At 39.6% G+C, this 21,519-nt stretch overlaps 1 protein-coding gene across 6 annotated transcripts in view; it reads left to right on the forward strand.

Annotated features, from left to right (window-relative positions):
- The first annotated feature begins 236 nt into the window (after nucleotides 1-236).
- ptpdc1a (protein tyrosine phosphatase domain containing 1a) overlaps nucleotides 237-21,519 on the forward strand; it is a 45,137-nt gene continuing 23,854 nt past the window's right edge. The window contains exons 1-9 of one of the 6 annotated variants that reach the window (XM_061887725.1): nucleotides 381-441; nucleotides 1,453-1,485; nucleotides 1,900-1,996; nucleotides 3,890-3,985; nucleotides 7,940-8,111; nucleotides 8,253-8,333; nucleotides 12,270-12,388; nucleotides 15,692-15,829; nucleotides 17,997-19,054. In XM_061887725.1, the coding sequence (XP_061743709.1) occupies nucleotides 3,898-3,985; nucleotides 7,940-8,111; nucleotides 8,253-8,333; nucleotides 12,270-12,388; nucleotides 15,692-15,829; nucleotides 17,997-19,054 (1,656 nt within the window). In that variant the 5' untranslated portion in view covers nucleotides 381-441; nucleotides 1,453-1,485; nucleotides 1,900-1,996; nucleotides 3,890-3,897. Of the gene's footprint in view, nucleotides 442-1,452; nucleotides 1,486-1,899; nucleotides 1,997-3,889; nucleotides 3,986-7,939; nucleotides 8,112-8,252; nucleotides 8,334-12,269; nucleotides 12,389-15,691; nucleotides 15,830-17,996; nucleotides 19,055-21,519 lie in introns of all 6 variants that reach the window. The other 5 variants (XM_061887699.1, XM_061887715.1, XM_061887706.1 and 2 more) reach the window with 5 other exon arrangements.

The following is a 21,519-nucleotide window of genomic DNA, read 5'->3' on the forward strand; positions in this document are numbered from 1 at the left end:
GATTTCAGAATATGGTCACCTGTTTGAGTGTCCGGAGTGCGACATCCGGGTACTGACAGTGCGACACAGCCAGTATTTTCCAGTATTTCAAAATAATCTTTAAAACCAGTCGTATGTTTGCTCCTTTTTTGCTACTCCGCGCTCATCACAAACACATGAAAGAGAAATAAGTTTAGACTCCATATGAATCAGAAGACAGACGGCGTCGCCGTGCCTTAGTGACTGCAGCTACGTCACGTGACGTGCGGTGACGTCACGCGTCATGGCCGGCGAACATGTCCGGCCGCTGAGTTAGCCTAGCGAGCCAGCGTCACTTTGCCAACCGGAGGATGTGGCTGGAGGAGCATCCCCGGGTGTTGTACACCAGCGACAACACATTCTTAGACGTGGACAATGCAAGGGGCGCTAAAGAAAAGTGTCCACAAAACGTACAGGACAACGGTGAGTAGAAGCTTGGAGGCTACAACGTTAGCTGCAGACTAGCGAGCCTGAAGGCATCAAGTTGCAGCATCAGCACCATTCACTGCTCTTACACATCATGTCATCCAGCAAAATAATAACCATTACGACAACACACTCCCCACTTGGCATTAAAGGCCTACTGAAATGAGATGTTCTTATTTAAACGGGGATAGCAGTTCCATTCTATGTGTCATACTTGATCATTTCGCGATATTGCCATATTTTTGGTGAAAGGATTTAGTAGAGAACATCATCGATAAAGTTCGCAACTTTTGGTCGCTAATAAAAAAGCCTTGCCTGTACCGTAAGTAGCAGACGATGTGCGTGTGATGTCACGGGTTGTAGGGCTCCTCACATTGTTTATAATCATAGCCACCAGCAAGGATGAAAGATTCGTGGATGAAGAAAGTTTGAGTGAAGCAATAGAAAAAAAAAGGGGGGGGGGGGGGGGAAAGGCGACGGCAGTGGGAGCGATTCGGATGTTCAGGGTTTCCCACACATTCATTTATTTTTGGCGGTCCTCTACAACTTTTCCTTCATAGAAACAGTGTGTCACATGATATATGCGCTACATAAGTGAATGCAAGGCATACTTGATCAAAAGCCATACAGGCCACGACTTTAAAACTGTTAGAAATATTCGCCACACTGTGAACCCACACCAAACAAGAATGACAAACGCATTTAAGGAGAACTTCTGCACCGTAACACAACATAAACACAAGAGAATAAATACCTTCCGGGACGCTGCAATATACACCCCCGCTACCACCAAACCCCGCCCACCTCTAGAAGGCCTCATTTTGTTTTCTTTAAACAGTGTGATGATGTGCTTTTGGTTGAGTTTTTCCTTGCCCTGTTGTGGGATCTGAGCCGAGGATGTCGTTGTGGCTTGTGCAGCCCTTTGAGACGCTCGTGATTTAGGGCTGTATAAATAAACTTTTTGATTGCTTTACCAAAAAGCTCCACTTTGGTTTCATCTGTCCACAGGACATTCTCCCAGAAGGATTTTGGCTTCCTCAGGTAAGTTTTTGTCTTGCTTTTTTGTGTCTCTATGTCAGCAACGGGGTCCTCCTGGATTTCCTACGATAGTGGCCCTTTTCATTGAGATGGCAACGGACAGTGCCAGCTGACACTGTTGTACTGTGTCTGCAGGTCAGCTTGAATTTGTTTGGAAGTGGATCCAGGTTCTTTATCCACAATTCTAACAACCCTTCCTTGCAGTCTTTCATCAACTTTTCTCTTCCGTCCACGTCCAGGGAGGTTAGCTACAGTGCCATGGGCTTTAAACTTCTTGACGCAATTGCGCACAGTAGACACAGGAACGTTTAGATCTCTGGAGATGGACTGGAAGCCTTGAGATTGTCCATGCTTTTCCACAATATTGGTTCTCAAATCTGAGAGTTCTTTGCTCTTCTTTCCTTTCTCCATGCTCAGAGTGGAAAACAAAACACAAAGGTTGAGTCAACTTTTCTCCATTTTAACTGGCTGCAAGTGTGATCTTTATATTGCAAGCACCTGTTACTTGCTACAGGTGAGTTTAATTACAAATTAAAGGGGCATACGACAATTTCTTACAATTTTGAAAAGGTGCCAATAATTTTGTCCAGTCCACTTTTGGACTTCTGTGTAAAATAGTATCAGATTTGGCCTGTTGGGTTTTTTTGTGTCTTGTTCCAATGCAAACAAAAGAATTAAACATGTGAATACCAAAGCATTTGTAATTTCAACAATTTTCTGGGAGAAGTGGTGCAGTATCTGACAGAAATGGAGGGGTGCCAATATTTTTAGATAATAGAAACATTTTGAAACGGGTTACAAAGACTGTGACATATTGCACCATTTCTGGTTGTATTTATCAATGCTGTTATTAATATACTTGCTAATGTATTTTTAATAGCTGGGTACATGCTGTTGAAGTGTAGTCAGCATTTATAATTTTGATGTTTAGCTACTTTACACTAATACTATGGTATCGGGATCAGCTGATCTCACTCATGGATAAAAGGTATCGAAATCGGCAGCATAAACCTTATAGAGATGTCTGATAATGGCTTTTTTGCCGATATTGCAATATTGTCCAAATCTTAATTGCCGATTCCGATATCAACCGATACCGATATATACTGTCGTGGAATTAACACATTAATATGCCTAATGTTGTTGTGATGCCCCGCTGGATGCATTAAACAGTGTATCAAGGTTTTCCAAAATAAATCAACTCAAGTTATGGAAAAAAATGCCAACATGGCACTGCCATATTTATTATTGAAGTCACAAAGTGCATTATTTTTTTTAACATGCCTCGAAACAGCAGCTTGGAATTTGGGACATGCTCTCCCGGAGACAACATGAGGAGGTTGGGGGGGTTGGGGGTAGCGGGGAGTGTATATTGTAGCGTCCCGGAAGAGTTAGTGCAGCAAGGGGTTCTGGGTAATTGTTCTGTTGGGTTTATGTTGTGTGACGGTGCAGATGTTCTCCCGAAATGTGTTTGTCATTCTTGTTTGGTGTGGGTTTGCAGTGTGACGCATATTTTTAACAGTGTTAAAGTTGTTTATACGGCCACCCTCAGTGTGACCTTTATGGCTGTTGACCAGGTATGCGTTGCATTCACTTGTGTGTGTGTGAAAAGCCGTACATATTATGCGATTGGGCTGGCACACAAAGGTAGCGCCTTTAAGGTTTAATGGTTCTCTGCACTTCTCCCTACATTCGTGTACCACTCCATACAGCGATGTTTTGAAAAGTCATACATTTTACTTTTTGAAACCGATACCGATAATTTCCAATATTACATTTTAAAGCATTTATCTGCCGATAGTATCGGCAGTCCGATATTATCGGACATCTGCAATAAACCCTGATCTGATTATCTCTATTTCAAAACTTCCAATAATTTATTTGAAAAAAAAAAAAAAGAAAGAAAAGTGTTTTTGTGTTGTAAGTAGATCACACTGAAACGGTGAAACCTGAAAGGTGCAGAATTTCACTCCCAACAGCTCACCAGTGACAAATTGGATGAAATGTTTGTTCTCCAACATGACTTACCTGTCAGAAACACAAGACCTGTAAAATATACTGATGATGATACCTGACAAATAAACAAGTCATTTTTTTTAGAGTGATTCGGTCACTTGTTTAAAAAAAACAACAACCTTGTAGCGTCTTGTTACCTGCTTTGTCAGCGTTGTTTGTAACTCAGCACCTTGCTTCTCGAGGTGTTGTTTGCGGCAGGACCAGCCAGGTCCCAGTAGGGCAGTCGTCAGGACACCAGCTCTTGACAGGATGCTGCACTTTGCACATTTACTTCTGTCTCCTGGGTCGAAAGCAACTGAGCAACAGTGCTCTGACTTATGTGTACACACTTTGTGAGTGTATGTGTGTTTGTGTAGTGCTGCCTTTTAATGTTGTCGTTTACACTTTGCAGAGCATGCAATGGCAATCAGTGTCAGCGTACTGAGGGAGCTGCCTTGCTCAATGACTGGAGCTTGCAGTGCAGACATCAGCACAGAGATGGAAACAGGTAAGAGATCAATATTAATTTGGATATTTTTTATATGTGATCTGCCTGAAAGTGGCTCTAGCTGTATTTCACATTTTATTGCTTGTAAAAAAAATTTGGGGTTGAAAAATGTCCAAGCTGCACACTATTACTTACTGTTAGTACAATAACAGCAATTATCTTTTACAGTTCTTTTGAAAGCCGATCAATTCATTTGCTCAATTGACTACTGATTATACATTCCATTAAATTGAAGTATTGTACATTATATTACGAAATTAATGAAGGTCTCCTATTGAATTCGTAAATGAAAGCACAACATTAACTACTGCTTCAATCCAAAAAAAACCTCTAATATATGAGGCTTGTTGTGAACTTGGGGTATACTGTAGTTGTGTGCTTGCACTTTTTTCTTATAGCACCTCTTTAAAAATGTTTAGATGAGTAACACATGATGCTTGCATATGTGAGATGATGTAAACAACAATAATTGTAGGTCATGAATGCATGAGATGTTTTGAAACACTTAGTTTGCAGCCAGAATGGAATTCTTCTTATTCCAATAATTGTTGATTGTTTGGATTCTGTGTAAAATTACAATGATGCGCGTAGTTTAGGGATAGGAAACCTAAAATCTATGTTGCCATATAAATAATGAAAACAAATATAAACTAACAATTTGATTTTGCTCCTATTTTTCATGGATTGAACTCAAAAATCTAAAACCTTTACTATATACACAAAATACCTATTCCTCTCAAATACTGTTCACAAATAAATATGTGTTAGTGAGCATTTCAAAAACAGGGGTTTTTCTCGACATGTTAAAGGTGTTTAATACAAATACAAGCATGTTTAACACTATTGATTCCTTTCTTTCATGAAGACAAGAATATAAGTTGGTGCACTAACAAGGGCTGGGTGATATATCAATATACACAATATATCATGGGTTTGTCTCTGTGCGATATAGAAAATGACTATCGTGATATTCGAGTATACGTTCTCACGCAGTTGCTTTTAGCTGCAGGCATTACACTACAGGCTCTTCTCGCTCTTTGTTGTCTCCTTCTCACATGACATAAAACAAACGCACCTTCTTACATACGTCACATACGTGTACGCCCTCGCGGAGGACAGAGGTAGCGGCATGGGTAACGTTAGCTGTGGTGCGAGTGGTAATACGAGACAAAGAAGGTGTGAATCTGGTAACAAATGAAGAATTATTTCCCAAGAAAAACAGCAGGGGGTCCATCGTCTGGGGGTGGTTTGGCTTCAAGCGGGAATATGTCGAACAGACAACCGTAATTTGTCAAGTGTGGGGCAAAAGCGTTGCTACAAAAAGTAGCATTACTGCTAATATGTAGCATCATTTGAAAAGTCACCCGCTAGAGGATAAAGAGTGTTTGAAACTCCGCATGTCAACATCTCCAATTAGTGCCACACCAACAAGATGCCGAGGCAACCATTTCCAAATCAACACCGTATGAAAAAAATAGTCAACAACAGAAGGAGGTAACGTCCGCAGTAACCTACCACATAGCGAAGGACATACACTATTTAGCTTCCTATTCTGCAGCTCATTTTTATTTGACAGCTATTGAAATATCTTGTGTGACGAGATGCACAAAAGTGCACTATTTGTTTTAAATTATTGTTGAGGCGTTCTGTACAAAAAGTGCACTTTAATTTAGTGTTGTTTTGATATGTCATCTTAGTGACATCATGCACAAAAGGGCACTCATAGCTTGTTTTAAAATGTCTCTGACAATCTTGCACTTTCTGTTTTGAAATGACATGAATGTTTGTGCCACTGCTTAATAACTATTTAATAAATACAGTTTTAGTCATTTGACTTAGTCGGGATTTCCCTCTCTGCATGAAAGTTTAAAATGAGCACATATTAATGCAGTATGAACAAGAATGTTTTAATGTAGACACATAGACTCATCATACTGCTGTGATTATATGCATCAAGTGTTCATTCAATGCTATGGCAAAATATCAATATATATATCGTGTATCGTGACATGGCCTAAAAAGTACAGGCACTGTGCGGTCCGGTCCGTCTTAAGGCTTTTGACAGCAAGTACGACACAAAAGTATGTTGAAATTAAAGTTAAAGTACCACTGATAGTCACACACACACTAGGTGTGGTGAAATTACTCTCTGCATTTGACCCATCACCTTGTTCCACCCCCTGGGAGGTAAGGGGAGCAGTGAACAGTAGCAGCCGTGTCCGTGCTCAGGAATCATTTGGTGTTTTAACCCCCAATTCCAACCTTTGATGCTGAGTGCCAAGCAGGGAGATAAAGGGTCCCAATTTTTTAGTCTTTGGTATGACTCGGCTGGGGTTTGAACTCACGACCTACCAATCTCAGGGCGGACACTCAACCACAAGGCAACTAAGCAGGTCTACAAAATAAAATAAAAAGTGTTTCTCGCTTTCCTGCCGGTCGTTATTTTATTAATACCTAGTTCACAACAGCCAACGTCATCTCACAAGAAACGGATGCCGTGAATTTCTATCAGGTGACGAAAGTGAGGTCATAGTTAAGATTGATGATCAATAATTTTTAGATCTATTTTTTTAATGCCTGGCTGGCGATTGACTGACACACCCTCTGTGATCGAATACTAGCTCATGGAAATGCGCGGTTTGCGGTCACAACCACGGAGTCAGCGGATAAACCGCGGGTCGGGCGGGTGACATGACGAAAAAATAGATTTTAAATAGATTCGGGCGGGTGGCGGTTGAACCAATTCGGAAATATATATTGTAATAATCCCAGGAATGTAGGCTCATAAAACTTCTTTGTTTGTCTTGTCTTTATTGCACAAAATGTAATACAACCACACAACAGCTCTCATGTCTCTAACGCTTTTCCCGGGACAACTCGAACTCTAGTTTCCTGTTGATAACGTCACTTCCCTATCTCTCCCGGAAGTCCCGCCCCCCAGCCAAAAAAGTCATTGGCTAACACCCCGTAGCCAGCCGCTACATTATACACAGATAAATGTTATGTTGAAGAGGTTCATTTAGCCTACTGACGTATATTTATAAATGGTTGATTTATACAAGCTAGTAGGTAAAGTGTTGTACCTGACAACTCTTGATGGTACAATCCATATATCATGTCACAGACAACGTCACGCTATTATCACGGGACACCTCTGATGAAGGCTGCAGAAGCAAGGTAGCCCAAACTTGTCAGGTACAACACTTTACCTTACTAGCCTATAGAAATCAACCATTTATAAATAGTTAAATGTTGTTACCCACATACGAAAAACAAGCAGCACTCTTTGAAACAGTATATGGGCATACTTTTATTTTGAAGTGTCTCGTTTGGTCTGTCGACGGATGGCCAACGAGGTCATTTGTTGGTATTTTACTTGGTAACATGTTTGATCCACATGCTGTGCATGTTATTATTTTTACGTTTGTAACGTGCTTTATTTATTACAGTTTTCACGGTGAATTTGAAGGGGAAGTAAGCCTTCAAATAAATCAGTTCAAGAAAGCCTTTGTGTCTGTGCTATTTGGAGGGAGTTACACTTTCTAACCTCACTAATGCCTTGCATCGTCTATATTAGATATATAACAACGGGCGGGTGGGTGCGGCTTTGATGAAATGTTGGTTCGGGTGGATGACGACTTTAGTGATGCGGTTGCGGGTGATATAATTGCCTATCCGCGCATGTGTAGTAGCTCACAATCGTCCGAATGGGCACTCCTGATATACAGTATATCCACTCATACAATATACATACATCTTTTTTTTTTTTTAATTCAGGAAAAAAAAAAAAAAAAAAACTTTTATTTTGAAGGTGTGGCGGCATTTATCTTGCCATGGTGGTGTTCCACGATCAATTACATGTAGGGGAAACCCTGGTATATTGGCATTATCACACAACCCTAATGTAGCATTGTTGAATGATGCTTTTGATGCTTCTGTCTGGTCTTTACGTAGGCAGTGTTCGCATACCGACTGCAAAGTACACCAAAATGGGGGAGACTCTGAGATATGTCATTCCAAGTCACATGCAGTGCTCTATGGCTTGTGGAGGCAAAGCCTGTAAATATGAAAACCCATCTCGTTGGAGTGATGAGGAGCAAGCTATTAAAGGATTATACTCATCCTGGTATGTTCACTGACCATCTATGCTACTGTATGTAATGATTGCATTAGATACACTGTCTTTAGAGATCTTTTGTCTTCGTCCCTCTTGTTTTTTTGCAAGATATTTTAAGATTTTTCAACTTCTTCTGTCCTTTTTTTGTAGGGTTACAGACAACCTGCTAGCTATGGCGAGGCCTTCCTCTGAAATTATAGAAAAATATAATATCATTGAGCAATTCCAAAGGTAAAGTGCGATTTCTTCTTTTAAAAAATCTATCAAGATTGCAAACCTAGGTCTGGGCCGATAACAAATGTTGCTGGATTTTATTTTGTCAAACAAATTATTGTCGATAAACAATATTATTGTCAGCATTATTTTAAGAACAATTTAAGCTCTAATGTAATCATGACATGTAATAACAATAATGCAAGTTAAAATTTCAAACGCAATAAACTTCTGTTTCTAATGAGCATTTTTTACAATTGTAATTGAAAGGTCTGTAACCTTTAATTTGATTGATTATCGTAAATACGTTTTCTGTTTGAAAAAATTGCACTTCGTAAATATTGAACATCTTAAAGTTAAGTTTTTCCCCATTAGTTTTTTTGTGTGTTTTTGTTTCCTCTGGCCGTCCAACATTTTTTGGCATACTTGCTCCATTGTTTGTGTTGAAAGACTAATATTGCTCATTTGGTTTGAAGCCAAAATATTCCCACAAAGGTATATTTGCTTTGCAATCTTCTTTTTTCCTCTTAATTTTTGTTTCCTTGTGGTGCGTCTATCTTTCGATTAGCGAGATTCTCGTGGTGTCGGAAGCTAGCAGTCCCGCCTCCTCTCACAGAGACTAAGATTGGGAGTGAATGACAAGAGGGTTTACTCTGTTGTAAGATTAGTTACTCATGTTGTAAGATTGAGAAGAAAGGGACAATTTATCAATGCTGGCAAAGTTATCAAGTTTATTTTCATTTATTGTTTAATTAATTGACATATTTTTCGATTAATTGACATATTTATTATCGGCCCATGCCTATGCAGATATACACACATGCATATGTCATTATGACTCTTATTACTTATTCATTCCCGGGGTAAAAAATAAAAAATCTTTAAGGTCACTACTTACCGTATTTTTCGGAGTTCAAGTCTATCCGGACTATAAGTCGCACCTACCGAAAATGCATAATAAAGAAGGAAAAAAACCATATATAAGTCGCACTGGAGTATAAGTCGCATTTTTGGGGGAAATTTATTTGATAAAACCCAACACCAAGAATAAACATTTTAAAGGCCACAGATCCACTTTTAACCACTAATATCACATTCAAAATGAAAGCTTGTTCCCATAGGCACCATAAACTGTTAATAATGTTTAGACAAAAGTGTATATTATATATACTATTATATTTATAGTATTTATATAGGTGTGTGTGTGTGTGTGTGTGTGTGTGTGTGTGTGTGTGTGTGTGTGTGTGATGGATATGTGTGTATTTTGGGTATATGCATTTGTGTATGTATGTGATTATGTGTGTATATGTATGTAGGTATGTATGTATATATATATATGAATTGTATATATGTCTGTGTGTATATATGTGTGTGTTGAGTACATATGTGTGTGTTGTGTACATATGTGTGTACATATGTATATATGTAAGTGTGTGTGAATTTAAATGTATTTTATATAGACAATATATAGCAGCAACCACCGAATTTAATTATATTATATATATTATTGTATTATATTGATTGGCAAAACTAAATTGGCACTAGTGTTTGAATGTGAGTGTGAATGTTGTCTGTCTATCTGTGTTGGCCCTGCGATGAGGTGGCGACTTGTCCAGGGTGTACCCCGCCTTCCGCCCGATTGTAGCTGAGATAGGCGCCAGCGCCCCCCGCGACCCCAAAAGGGAATAAGCGGTAGAAAATGGATGGATTGTATTATATATTGTATATATATATTGTATATGTATAGGAGTGGGACCTAATAAGTTTACTTCTTCCCACTCCCTTTTGAGCCAATCTTGACATCTACAAAAGATTAGTCACATGTAATGTTTTCAATGTAGGTGTAAAAATAATGTATCTATATATTTCTTTTGTATTTTATGTCATTCTCTTGTTTTGTTTGCATGGCTCAAAATAAACCATTCATTCATTCATTCATTCAAAAGGCAATTTAAAATAAAGAATAGTGAACAACAGGCTGAATAAGTGTACGTTATATGGCGCATAAATAACCAACTGAGAAGGTGCCTGGTATGTTAACGTAACATATTATGGTAAGAGTCATTCAAATAACTAAAACATATAGAACATGCTATACGTTTACCAAACAATCTGTCACTCCTAATTGCTAAATCCCATGAAATCTTATACATCTAGTCTCTTACATGAATGAGCTAAATAATATTATTTGATATTTTACGGTAATGTGTTAATGATTTCACACATAAGTCGCTCCTGTGTATAAGTCGCACCCCCGGTCAAACTATGAAAAAAACTGCGACTTATAGTCCGAAAAATACGGTAATTGAAAAGTGTCAAGTGTTTCAGGTCATTGTGCTTCAACATCTTTTTGCACATAATCAAAATTCAAAGTCAGCTGCCAATAAGTATTTTACGTTAAAAAAAAGAACAACAGTGTTCAATTACCTCCCAGTATATTAAAAAAAATGATAATTATGCTCATAAATAATAAAAATAGTCTACACGCGATATAAATATAATTCACTTCACTTCTATTTTACATTCTAAAAAGACCCTTCAGGTATATAGAACTTACAATATTGTTCTTAAAATTCTTTCAACAGGGTGGTACTATAACATCATCACGTCATTTGGAATTAAATAGGCTAATAAAAAGGCTAAAACATATATTTAAAGACAAACCTTCATGTTCTTATTCGTTACTGATATCAACAAATCAGCCTTTTATTCATTACTGATATCAACATATCAGCCTTTTTTGATTTTGTTACGGAAAAGGGTGGAGTGCCATCTCCGGGTTGGAGAGGAGACCCTGACCCAATTGGAGGAGTTCAAGTACCTAGGAGTGTTGTTCTCGAGTGGGGGAAGAGTGGATCGTGAGATCGGCAGGCGGCTCGGTGCGGCGTCTTCAGTAATGCGGACGTTGTATCAATCCGTTGTGGTGAAAAAGGAGCTGAGCCGGGAGGCAAAGCTCTCAATTTACCGGTCGATCTACGTTCCCATCTTCACCTATGGTCATGAGCTTTGGGTCATGACCGAAAGGATAAGATCATGGGTACAAGCGGCCGAAATGAGTTTCCTCCACCGGGTGGCGGGGCTCTCCCTTAGAGGTAGGGTGAGAAGCTCTGCCATCCAGGAGGAACCCAAAGTAAAGCCGCTGCTCCTCCACATCAAGAGGAGCCAGATGAGGTGGCTCGGGCATCTGGTCAGGATGCCACCCGAACGCCTCCCTAGGGAGGTGTTTAGGGCACGTCCAACCGGTAGGAGGCCACGGGGAAGACCCAGGACACATTGGGAAGACTATGTCTCCCGGCTGGCCTGTGAACGCCTCGGGATCCCCCAGGAAGAGCTGGACTAAGTGGCTGGGGAGAGGGAAGTCTGGGCTTCCCTGCTTAGGCTGCTGCCCCCGCGACCCGACCTCGGATAAGCGGAAGATGATGGATGGATGGATTTTACAACATTTTTCCTTTTTTTTTTTTTGTTAATTTATTTCTACAATGTACTATAAAAGAGCAACTTTAACCACAGCGTCAGTTTCTACGTAGAGTGGCGCTTTCCATCATTTTAAGTAGACTGCTTTACAAAATGATTTAACCCCTCTCTTCTATTCACACAAGCTTCACCCAGGAATGAAGTTATATGAATCCCTTCCCTACTTTACCGTATATACGCCAAAACCAATGACTAAGTATGTACTTCCTCAAAATTCCCTGTCAATTTATTCTTTAATTCAAGCATTAATTCCACCTAACTGGAGGTCTGTGTATCATTCAAGCATAAACTGTTTGCAAGAAACGCAGTTTAATCGGCACATTTGTAAGGTTTTGTTAGTGGTATTGCTTCTGTTGCTAATTGTAATACTTTTTGTTGAGTTTGTGTTTTGATGCTGAGTTTGGTGTACATGCAATGAAACCTCCCCCTGGTGGGATGCAAAAATGGAAAGAAGTAATATGGACAAATTGTTTTGCTCAGGTGTGACGTGAAGACTGTCATAAATTTACAACGTCCTGGAGAGCATTCCAGCTGTGGCAATCCACTGGAGCAGGAGAGTGGATTCACGTACCGACCTGAAACTTTTATGGAAGCAGGAAGTGAGTCTCCTCACTCAAGTTGGAGTTAAAAAATTTCTCTTGCGTACTTGATGTTTTGAAATGTTTGCACCATGATTTATGAGAGTAAACACAAGAAAACACCAGCTCTTTTACTCCTAAATTGAACATTTGCATTCACAAATCCATGAAGCAGCAAGACTCAGTCCTACCATGAAGTGTAAACCATGGACTGGGATGTCAACCAAGGTAGTAAACTGCTATTAAAGCTACAACCTCAAGCCCCACTGAAATGTGCAGTGTCCACATGGACAATCCGTTGTCTTCTGGACTAAAGTTTGATGTTCAGATAAGATTAAACTTGAATTTTTTGTCCACAATTGTAAAAACATTGTTGAACGTGTCAAGGTGAGGCTTTTAAAGCTAAGAACTAGAGATCAGCCACTGATCACAATCGGCTGATTTTTGCGAGAAGGTAGAGGATCACCTTTTCCGATTATTGCCTTTCAGCACCAATCAAAACCCAAATAAGAAGGAGATAGTACGATAGTCTTTGCTTTTAAAGTTGAAGTACCAATGACTGTCACACACACACACACACTAGGTGTGGTGAAATTTGTCCTCTGCATTTGACCCATTCCCTTGTTCGTCCCCTGGGAGGTGAGGGGAGCAGTGTGCATCAGCGGTGCCGCGCCCGGGAATCTTTTTTGGTAATATAAACCCCAATTCCAACCCTTGATGCTGAGTGCCAAGAAGGGAGGTAATGGGTCCCATTTTTGTAGTCTTTGGTATGACTCGGCTGGGGTTTGAACCCACAACCTATAGATCTCAGGGCGGAGACTCTAACCACTAGGCCAGTGGTTCTCAACCTTTTTTCAGTGATGTACCCCCTGTGGAAATTGTTTTAATTCAAGTACCCCCTAATCAGAGCAAAGCATTTTTGGTTAAAAAAAAAAGAGATAAAGAAGTAAAATACAGCACTATGTCATCAATTTGTGATTTATTAAATTGTATAACAGTGCATAATATTGCTCATTTGTAGTTGTCTTTCTTGAACTATTTGGAAAAAAAGATATAAAAATAACTAAAAACTTGTTGAAAAATAAACAAGTGATTCAATTATAAATAAAGATTTCTACACATAGAAGTAATCATCAACTTAAAATGCCCTCTTTGGGGATTGTCATCGAGATCCATCTGGATTCATGAACTTAATTGTAAACATTTCTTCACAAAAAAATAAATCTTTAACATCAATATTTATGGATCATGTCCACAAAAAAATCTAGCTGTCAACACTGAATATTGCATTGTTTCATTTCTTTTCACAGTTTATGAGCTTACATTCATATTTTGTTGAAGTATTATTCAATAAATATATTTAGAAAGGGTTTATGAATTGTTGCTATTTTTCGAATATTTAAAAAAAAATCTCACATACCCCTTGGCATACCTTCAAGTACCCCCAGGGGTACGAGTACCCCCATTTGAGGACCACTGCGCTGGGCCACTGAGTAGTTGTTTGGATAAAATAAAATAGGGAACTAATTTAAATATTGTATTGATTTTGTCAAACTGTCAAAAGCACTCACCATAAATATTAAGTGAGAGATTTACAGTTAATACATATGATTGGTATGGGTATCAGCTGATCTTACTAAGGAAACGGCAGCCTACTACCCTACTAGCTGTCAATCAGTGTTGAAACACTGATGACATCTATTGAACAGAGAAGAAGCAACGAATTAAACAGAATTCAATTTAGCTCATTGAGGAGAAACATCTGGGCTGTACTCTTTGTACAGTCTTCCACCACGCTCTGATGAAAGATTGTACGCCTCCTCTTTTATTTGGACAATCCCTGATTACATGGCAACAGTTGTTTCTGAAGGAAGGGGGTGTCGTAAACAGCTGTCATCTTTTGGTTCCAAAACAGTTCAAAGAAAAGGTGCCTGGAGGGGGGTCAGGTCCTGCTTCCTCTCCGCTTTGTAGGTCTCGGGTCAAGACAAAATCTTTCTGTGGATTACAATAGATCAAAGAAACCGACACCGTCATTTCGCTTCCCATCGTACACAGTGGAGTTTTACAAGCCTGTTGATTGGTAAGATCAAAGACAGCTTTTGTCTGCTCGCCGGGAACTCATTGAAACACAAATTTTGCGATAACTTAGGTACAATTATTCTGACAGTAACACCCTCTTATTTGGTTACTGCTCCACTGTACAACCTAGATGCAAAAATAAAGAACTGCCTTCATCACAAACCTCGACACAAATCCAACTGGAAAATGATCCCAAAAATGCAACAAAATATAATTTAGTGTGCATAGAGCAATGTGAAAAGGTCAACTGTCCCGCCATAATTAGGCCATGAGTTTGATGCAAAACGTGCTCAGGGACATACACTCTGTACACTGCTGCTGGAATTTTTATTTTCCTGAAGGAATCAATAAAGTATTATCTATATCTATCTATGAAAATAAAAATTTGTGAAGATGTAAGTGTAATTTTGACCATGATTGCCATTTTTGACTTTTCGGGCCAACTGGACACATTGACAAGTTCTAGGGCCTCTTGAAAAGGCTCATGCTTCTACAAACCAGGCTAAAAGACAAGGAACGTTTTGGTATTACAAGTCTTCTGCTAGTAAAAATATGTAAGTATTCCAAGTTACAGGTTTAGGCTAAGTTTTTCAGAGGACAAAAATATATCAGGTGTTGGACACTGTCAATTAGACAAGATCTCAAGTCTAACATGGAGCTCAGGTAGAGTCCAGTAGAAGTTTATTCAGGGTAAAAAAGACGACACCTTATCAGGCAAGCAAGTCCAGATCCAGAAAACGTGCGCGCAAAAAAAAATCTGATGTATTAAAGTTTGTGCAACCGTTATTACAAGCCTGTTTATTTTGTACATCCCGATCAACGTGGAATTGGGCGCACATGTTGAAGTAGCTTGGCCACTACCTGTCCATGCTCCCATTTAAATACGCAAATCATATTTACATTAACCATGCGCCTGAGATCCTGCACTCTGCACAGTCAGAAAACAATAATGAGCAAGACAGCAAATAAATAATTTTACCATCAATTAGTTGGAGGTGCTTCTTACTCTGTTCCTATTGTTGCACGTTAATGCAACAGTGCATGCGCCACAAAAAGGTGTGTTTTATCATTTCACACATTACGTACTTTTTAGTGTATTAATGTAAATGTAAAAAAGGTACAACATTTTTAACATTGAAAAACTGGCAGTTCAGTTGCCAGAATAAAAAAAAAAAGCATTGTTTTTATACTGGGTAAAATGTAACCCTGGTTCTTAATTGCATTGCTGTTGTGTTTATGTTTCAGTTTATTACTACAACTTTGGGTGGAAAGACTATGGTGTTGCATCTTTGACTACACTTCTTGATATGGTAAAGGTCATGTCCTTTGCTATACAAGAGGGGAAGATTGCTGTTCACTGCCATGCCGGTTTAGGAAGAACAGGTTAGTAACTCCCAAAAGTCAATCCTGAACCAAAGCCCTGTTACATGTACATGCATTTCTCCACTTGGTTTAAGTACATTATTATTAGTTCCAGTTTGTAGTCCCGTTTTCCATCTCTACTAGACAATGGCAGCAGACTGATAATCATATCCACTTGTCTTTGTTTACGTATTTCACTGTAAAGGACAATTGCTCCTGAACAGGAAACCTTAATAAAGGATGAGGGTTTTTAAGACTTGGCTTTGCTTTGGCACCATTATTGGTCATGACTCCTGCTAGCCAAGACTGAACTGCATTGTACTGGTTTAGAAATTAGATTTGTGTTTAGGTATTGTTATTGAATTTGGTACTTTAAAAAGGTACTGATCAAATTCTGTTACTACAAGTAGGGATTTGAGTCTTATAACAATTCAGTTCGACTCCGATTCTGGGGGAGACCATTCGATTCAGAATGGATTGTCTATTTAACACGAGTCTCGATAGAAATCAATTCTCGCAAAATATATTTCAAAACGGGTTGCAGGTTACAAGAGTTCCTCTTGGCTGCTGGCGTATAATGTAAACACACAGCATCTAAGCACAGAGATGGCCTAAAATATATTTTTTGAAATAATTGACTCTTAAAAATTAAACAAAAATTCAAAAATACTTTAAAAAATTATGAATCAATTTTAACTATTTATATGTGGATATGAGTGTTAATAAAATAAATGCAAAATAAATAAAATATAAATATTCTCATTCATCCAGGCCATTGTAACTTATGTGGATTTGAAAATGTACCTGATTTATAGATGGATATGCTATATACAAAAGGGATGTTTAATAGGGATGTACGATAATATCAGACTGACGATATTATCGGCCGATAAATGCTTTTGAATGTAATATCGAAAAATTATTGATATCGGTTTCAAAATTATCGGTATGTATGACTTTTTAAAACGCCTCTGTGTACACGGACGTAGGGAGAAGTACAGAGGGCCAATAAAACCTTAAAGGCACTTCTTTTGCGTACCGGCCCAGTAACATAATATCTACGGCTTTTCACACACACAAGTGAATGCAAGGCATACTTGGTCAACAGCCATACGGGTCACACTGAGGGTGGCCGTTTAAACAACTTTAATACTGTTACAAATATGCGCCACACTGTGAACCCACACCAAACAAGAATGACAAACGCATTTTGGGAGAACATCCGCACCGTAACACAACATAAACACAACAACAAAAATACCCAGAACCCCTTGCAGCACTAACTCTTCCAGGACGCTACAATATACATCCCCCGTGACCCCTTAAACCCCTCCCCCCCCCCCCCCCCCCCGCCCACAACCCCACCCACCTCAACCTCATCATGCCCTCTCAGCGAGAGCATGTCCCAAATTCCAAGCTGCTGGTTTGTGGCATGTTAGAAAAAAAAAATGCACTTTGTGACTTCAATAATAAATATGGCAGTGCCATGTTGGGATTTTTTTCCATAACTTGAGTTGATTTATTTTGGAAAACCTTGTTACATTGTTTAATGCATCCAACGGGGCATCACAACAAAATTAGGCATAATTATGTGTTAATTCCACGACTGTGTACATCGGTATCGGTTGATATCGGTATTGGTAATTAAGAGTTGGACAATATCGAAATATTGGACATCGGCAAAAAAGCCATTATCGGACATCTCAAATGTTTACCAAATCGTGTACTTTTTTTTTTAGCACCAACCGAATCCTACCGATTCATGTAAAATCCAAAGGAGCCATGTTACGATACCGTGGTTGCGCTTGACGTCGCCCCCGGTTGCACGTTGGCAAAGATGAAAAAACACGGAAAAAAAGCACACATGCTGAAGCACTGAGTAGTGACTGACAAGTATTGTGCCTCCGCAATAAAATGCTGCGCCCTATTTTTTGCTGGCAGGCTGAACACAAAATGAATGAAGGGTTCGTAAACAGAGGCATGGTTCGAACGCAGGTTTATTGGGCTTGATCTCAAAGCTTGTAAATTAAAACGTTTGCAAATAAGAGGGATTTGCAAACCATGTAGCGTGACACGCTTGGTATTACGTGTAATGTAATAAGAAGGATGATTTTATTGAGTGCTTATCATACAACCGACTGAGGTTTGAAAGAAATGTTGTTTTTTGCTTGCTTGTTTTCTCTCACAGGTGTGCTGTTGGCTTGTTACTTGGTCTTCACGTGTCGGATGAACGCTGACCAAGCCATCCTGTTTGTGCGAGCCAAGAGGCCCAACTCTATTCAGACGAGAGGCCAGCTGCTGTGTGTCAGGGAGTTTGCCCAATTCCTAGTTCCTCTCAGAAACATCTTTTCCTGTGCGGATTCCAAAGCCAGCGCCGTCACGTTGTCTCAGTACCTAACCAGGCAGCGCCACCTGCTGCATGGCTACGAAGCGCGACAGATGAAAAATGTGCCCAAGTTGGTCCAGTTGGTTTGCCGGCGACTCGTTGACATTGCCGCCAACCGGCAGTTGGTGATGGAAGAAGAGTGGCTGGAGATCCCCGACCTCACAGCTGAGGTGGAGAAGACCGTATCCCAACAGGCCCTTCAGCAGCTTGGAAAGGAACTGAGAGGGAAAGGCATCCCGGTTGCTTCTTGCTCATCCAATCCTTTCAGCCTAGTGGAGACCACGCCTGCTCAAATTCAACCTCTCATCAGTGATCATGAGCTTAACCCACTCTGGAGGCAGAATGCAGCTACCCTTCTTCGATCCTCCCTCTCCAACAATAAGAACCTCAGCTTCAGCGATTCTGTCCTTGACAAACTTGGAGCACACCGGCAGGATTTGGCAATTTCTAAGAGCAGCACACGACCGATTCACTGTCTGACCAAACACTCCCTGTCTCACAGCAACATCACTTCCTCTTCATTTCATCCTCAGGACATTGCTTCAAGCATTCTTGAAAGCGGTTCCCCATTTGTGAAAACTATTTTGAACATGGGGGATCCTGCTTTGCCTTTAGGGATGTCTAAGCAGCGAAGGCAAGCTGACTGTGACACCATACTGCATGTTTTGTCAAACAAAATGCTAGCCAGTCAAGAGACGCAGGGAATGCATGTCCCAGCGAATGATGGGGATAACGCCGGGTTTCCCGTACTTACCCTCCATTCTGAGCTGCCCCCAGAGAGCAGAACCCTGCAGGTGGCCAAAGCCTTGGCCATGGACCAGACGGACAAGGACGTCACTGCCCAGGTCTCAGTGTGGCAGGTAGGATCCTCATACGACATACCCAAAACTACAATTCAAAAGATCCGACACGATCATCTTTAGGCGTGCTTATTTTCTAAAGTTTGTTCAATGATTGTCAAGTTTAGCCACACTATAAATGAAAAGTTAATTTCCTAACATCGTGCAGCAAGAAGCTAGAAAGATGCAGATGAATTCTTTCTATGTCACAATTCAAATCAAAATTCCTCCGTTCACATGCGGTACAGAAAATAAGTATTTTATGTTGGATTTTGGCGTTATTTGTTATTTTTTAAAATGTGTACATACAAACCCCGTTTCCATATGAGTTGGGAAATTGTTAATGTAAATATAAACGAAATACAATGATTTGCAGATCATTTTCATCCCATATTCAGTTGAATATGCTACAAAGACAACATATTTGATGTTCAAACTGATAGACATTTTTTTTTGTGCAAATAATCATTAACTTTAGAATTTGATGCCAGAAACACGTGACAAAGAAGTTGGGAAAGGTGGCAATAAATACTGATAAAGTTGAGGAATGCTCATCAAACACTTATATGGAACATCCCACAGGTGTGCAGGCTAATTGGAAACAGTTGGGTCCATGATTGGGTATAAAAGCAGCTTCCATGAAATGCTAAGTAATTCACAAACAAGGATGAGGTGAGGGTCACCACTTTGTGAACAAATTGTCGAACAGTCTTAGAACAACATTTCTCAATGAGCTATTGCAAGGAATTTAGGGATTTTACCACCTACGGTTCATAAAATCATCAAAAAGTTCAGAGACTCTGGAGAAATCAGTGCACGTAAGATATGATATTACGGACTTTTGAACCCTCAGGCGGTACTGCATCAAAAACCGACATCAGTGTGTAAAGGATATCACCACATTGGATCAGGAACACTTCATAAAACCACGGTCAGTAACTACAGTTGGTCGTTACATCTGTAAGTGCGAGTTAAAACTCTACTATGCAAAGCCAAACCCATTTATCAACAATATCCTGAAACGCCGCCGTCTTGGCTGGGCCCTTGCTCACCTAAGATAGACTGATGCAAAGTGGAAAGATGTTCTGTGGACTGACGAGTCCACATTTCAAATAATATTTGGAAACAGAGGACGTGGTGTCCTCCAGAACAAAGAGGAAAATAACCATTCGGATTGTTATAGGCGCAAAGTTCAAAAGCCAGCATCTGTGATGGTATGGGGGTGTATTAGTGCCCAAGGCATGGGTAACTTGCACATCTGTGAAGGCACCATTAAGGTTGAAAGGTCCATACAGGTTTTAGAGCAACATGTTGTCATCCAAGCAACGTTATCATGGACGCCCCTGCTTATTTCAGCAAGACAAGTGTTACAACAGCGTGGTTTCATAAAAAAAGAGTGCGGGTACTTTCCTGGCTCGCATGCAGTCCAGACCTGTCTCCCATAGAAAATGTGTGTCACATTATGAAGCGTAAAATACGACAGCATAGACCCCGGACTGTTGAACGACTGAAGCTCTACATAAAACAAGAATGGGAAAGAATTGCACTTTCAAAGCTTCAACAATTAGTTTCCTCAGTTCCCAAACGTTTATTGAGTGTTGTTAAAAGAAAAGGTGATGTAACACAGTGGTGAACATGCCCTTTCCCAACTACTTTGGCACGTGTTGCAGCCATGAAATTCTAAGTTAATTATTATTTGTAAAAAAATAATAAAGTTTATGTGTTTGAACATCAATTATCTTGTCTTTGTAGTGGATTCAAATGAAAATGGGTTGAAAAGGATTTGCAAATCATTGTATTCCGATTATATTTACATCTAACACAATTTCCCAACTCATATGGAAACAGGGTTTGTAGTTTAATGCAACGTTTAACAAGTGTCATCTTCTTACAAATGACCCATTCTACTTTCAGCCGATACTGTTTGGTGGCCGATTTTCTTGTAAAAGTATGTGATCGACATTAACGATTTAAAGCAATTAAATGCCGATCACAAACGCCAATCCCTTGGATAATATTATATTTATTTTTAGGCCCCCAGCTGACAAGCTAACAGTGTATCTCCATACACAGTTAAATAATTGTACAGAATGTAATAAAAGAAAATAAGTAACTAGTTTGAAAATAGTGCTGATACTGTTAAACTGTCAATAGCACTCACCAAATACATTAAAACATTTACAGTTAATACATGTGATCTGTTTTGGTATTGGCCGATCTCACCCATGAAAGCAGGAAATGGCAGCTGATTTGATACGCAGCTGATGTTGTACGCCCTCACAAATATATGAAAAGTATAATTATTATGCAAGATTTATTTCAACAGGAAGAACCACAATGTAAATAACAATACATTAGGGCTGTCAATAGATTAAAATACACTATCTTGCCAAAAGTATCGGTCAGTCCACCTTTTGCAGCTGGCTGTCCACAAGGTTGCGGAGTTTGTTTATTGGAATTTTTGACCATTATCCCACAAGCGCATT

This window comes from Nerophis ophidion, linkage group LG02 (genome assembly GCF_033978795.1).
Source record: "Nerophis ophidion isolate RoL-2023_Sa linkage group LG02, RoL_Noph_v1.0, whole genome shotgun sequence".
Taxonomy (NCBI): domain Eukaryota; kingdom Metazoa; phylum Chordata; class Actinopteri; order Syngnathiformes; family Syngnathidae; genus Nerophis; species Nerophis ophidion.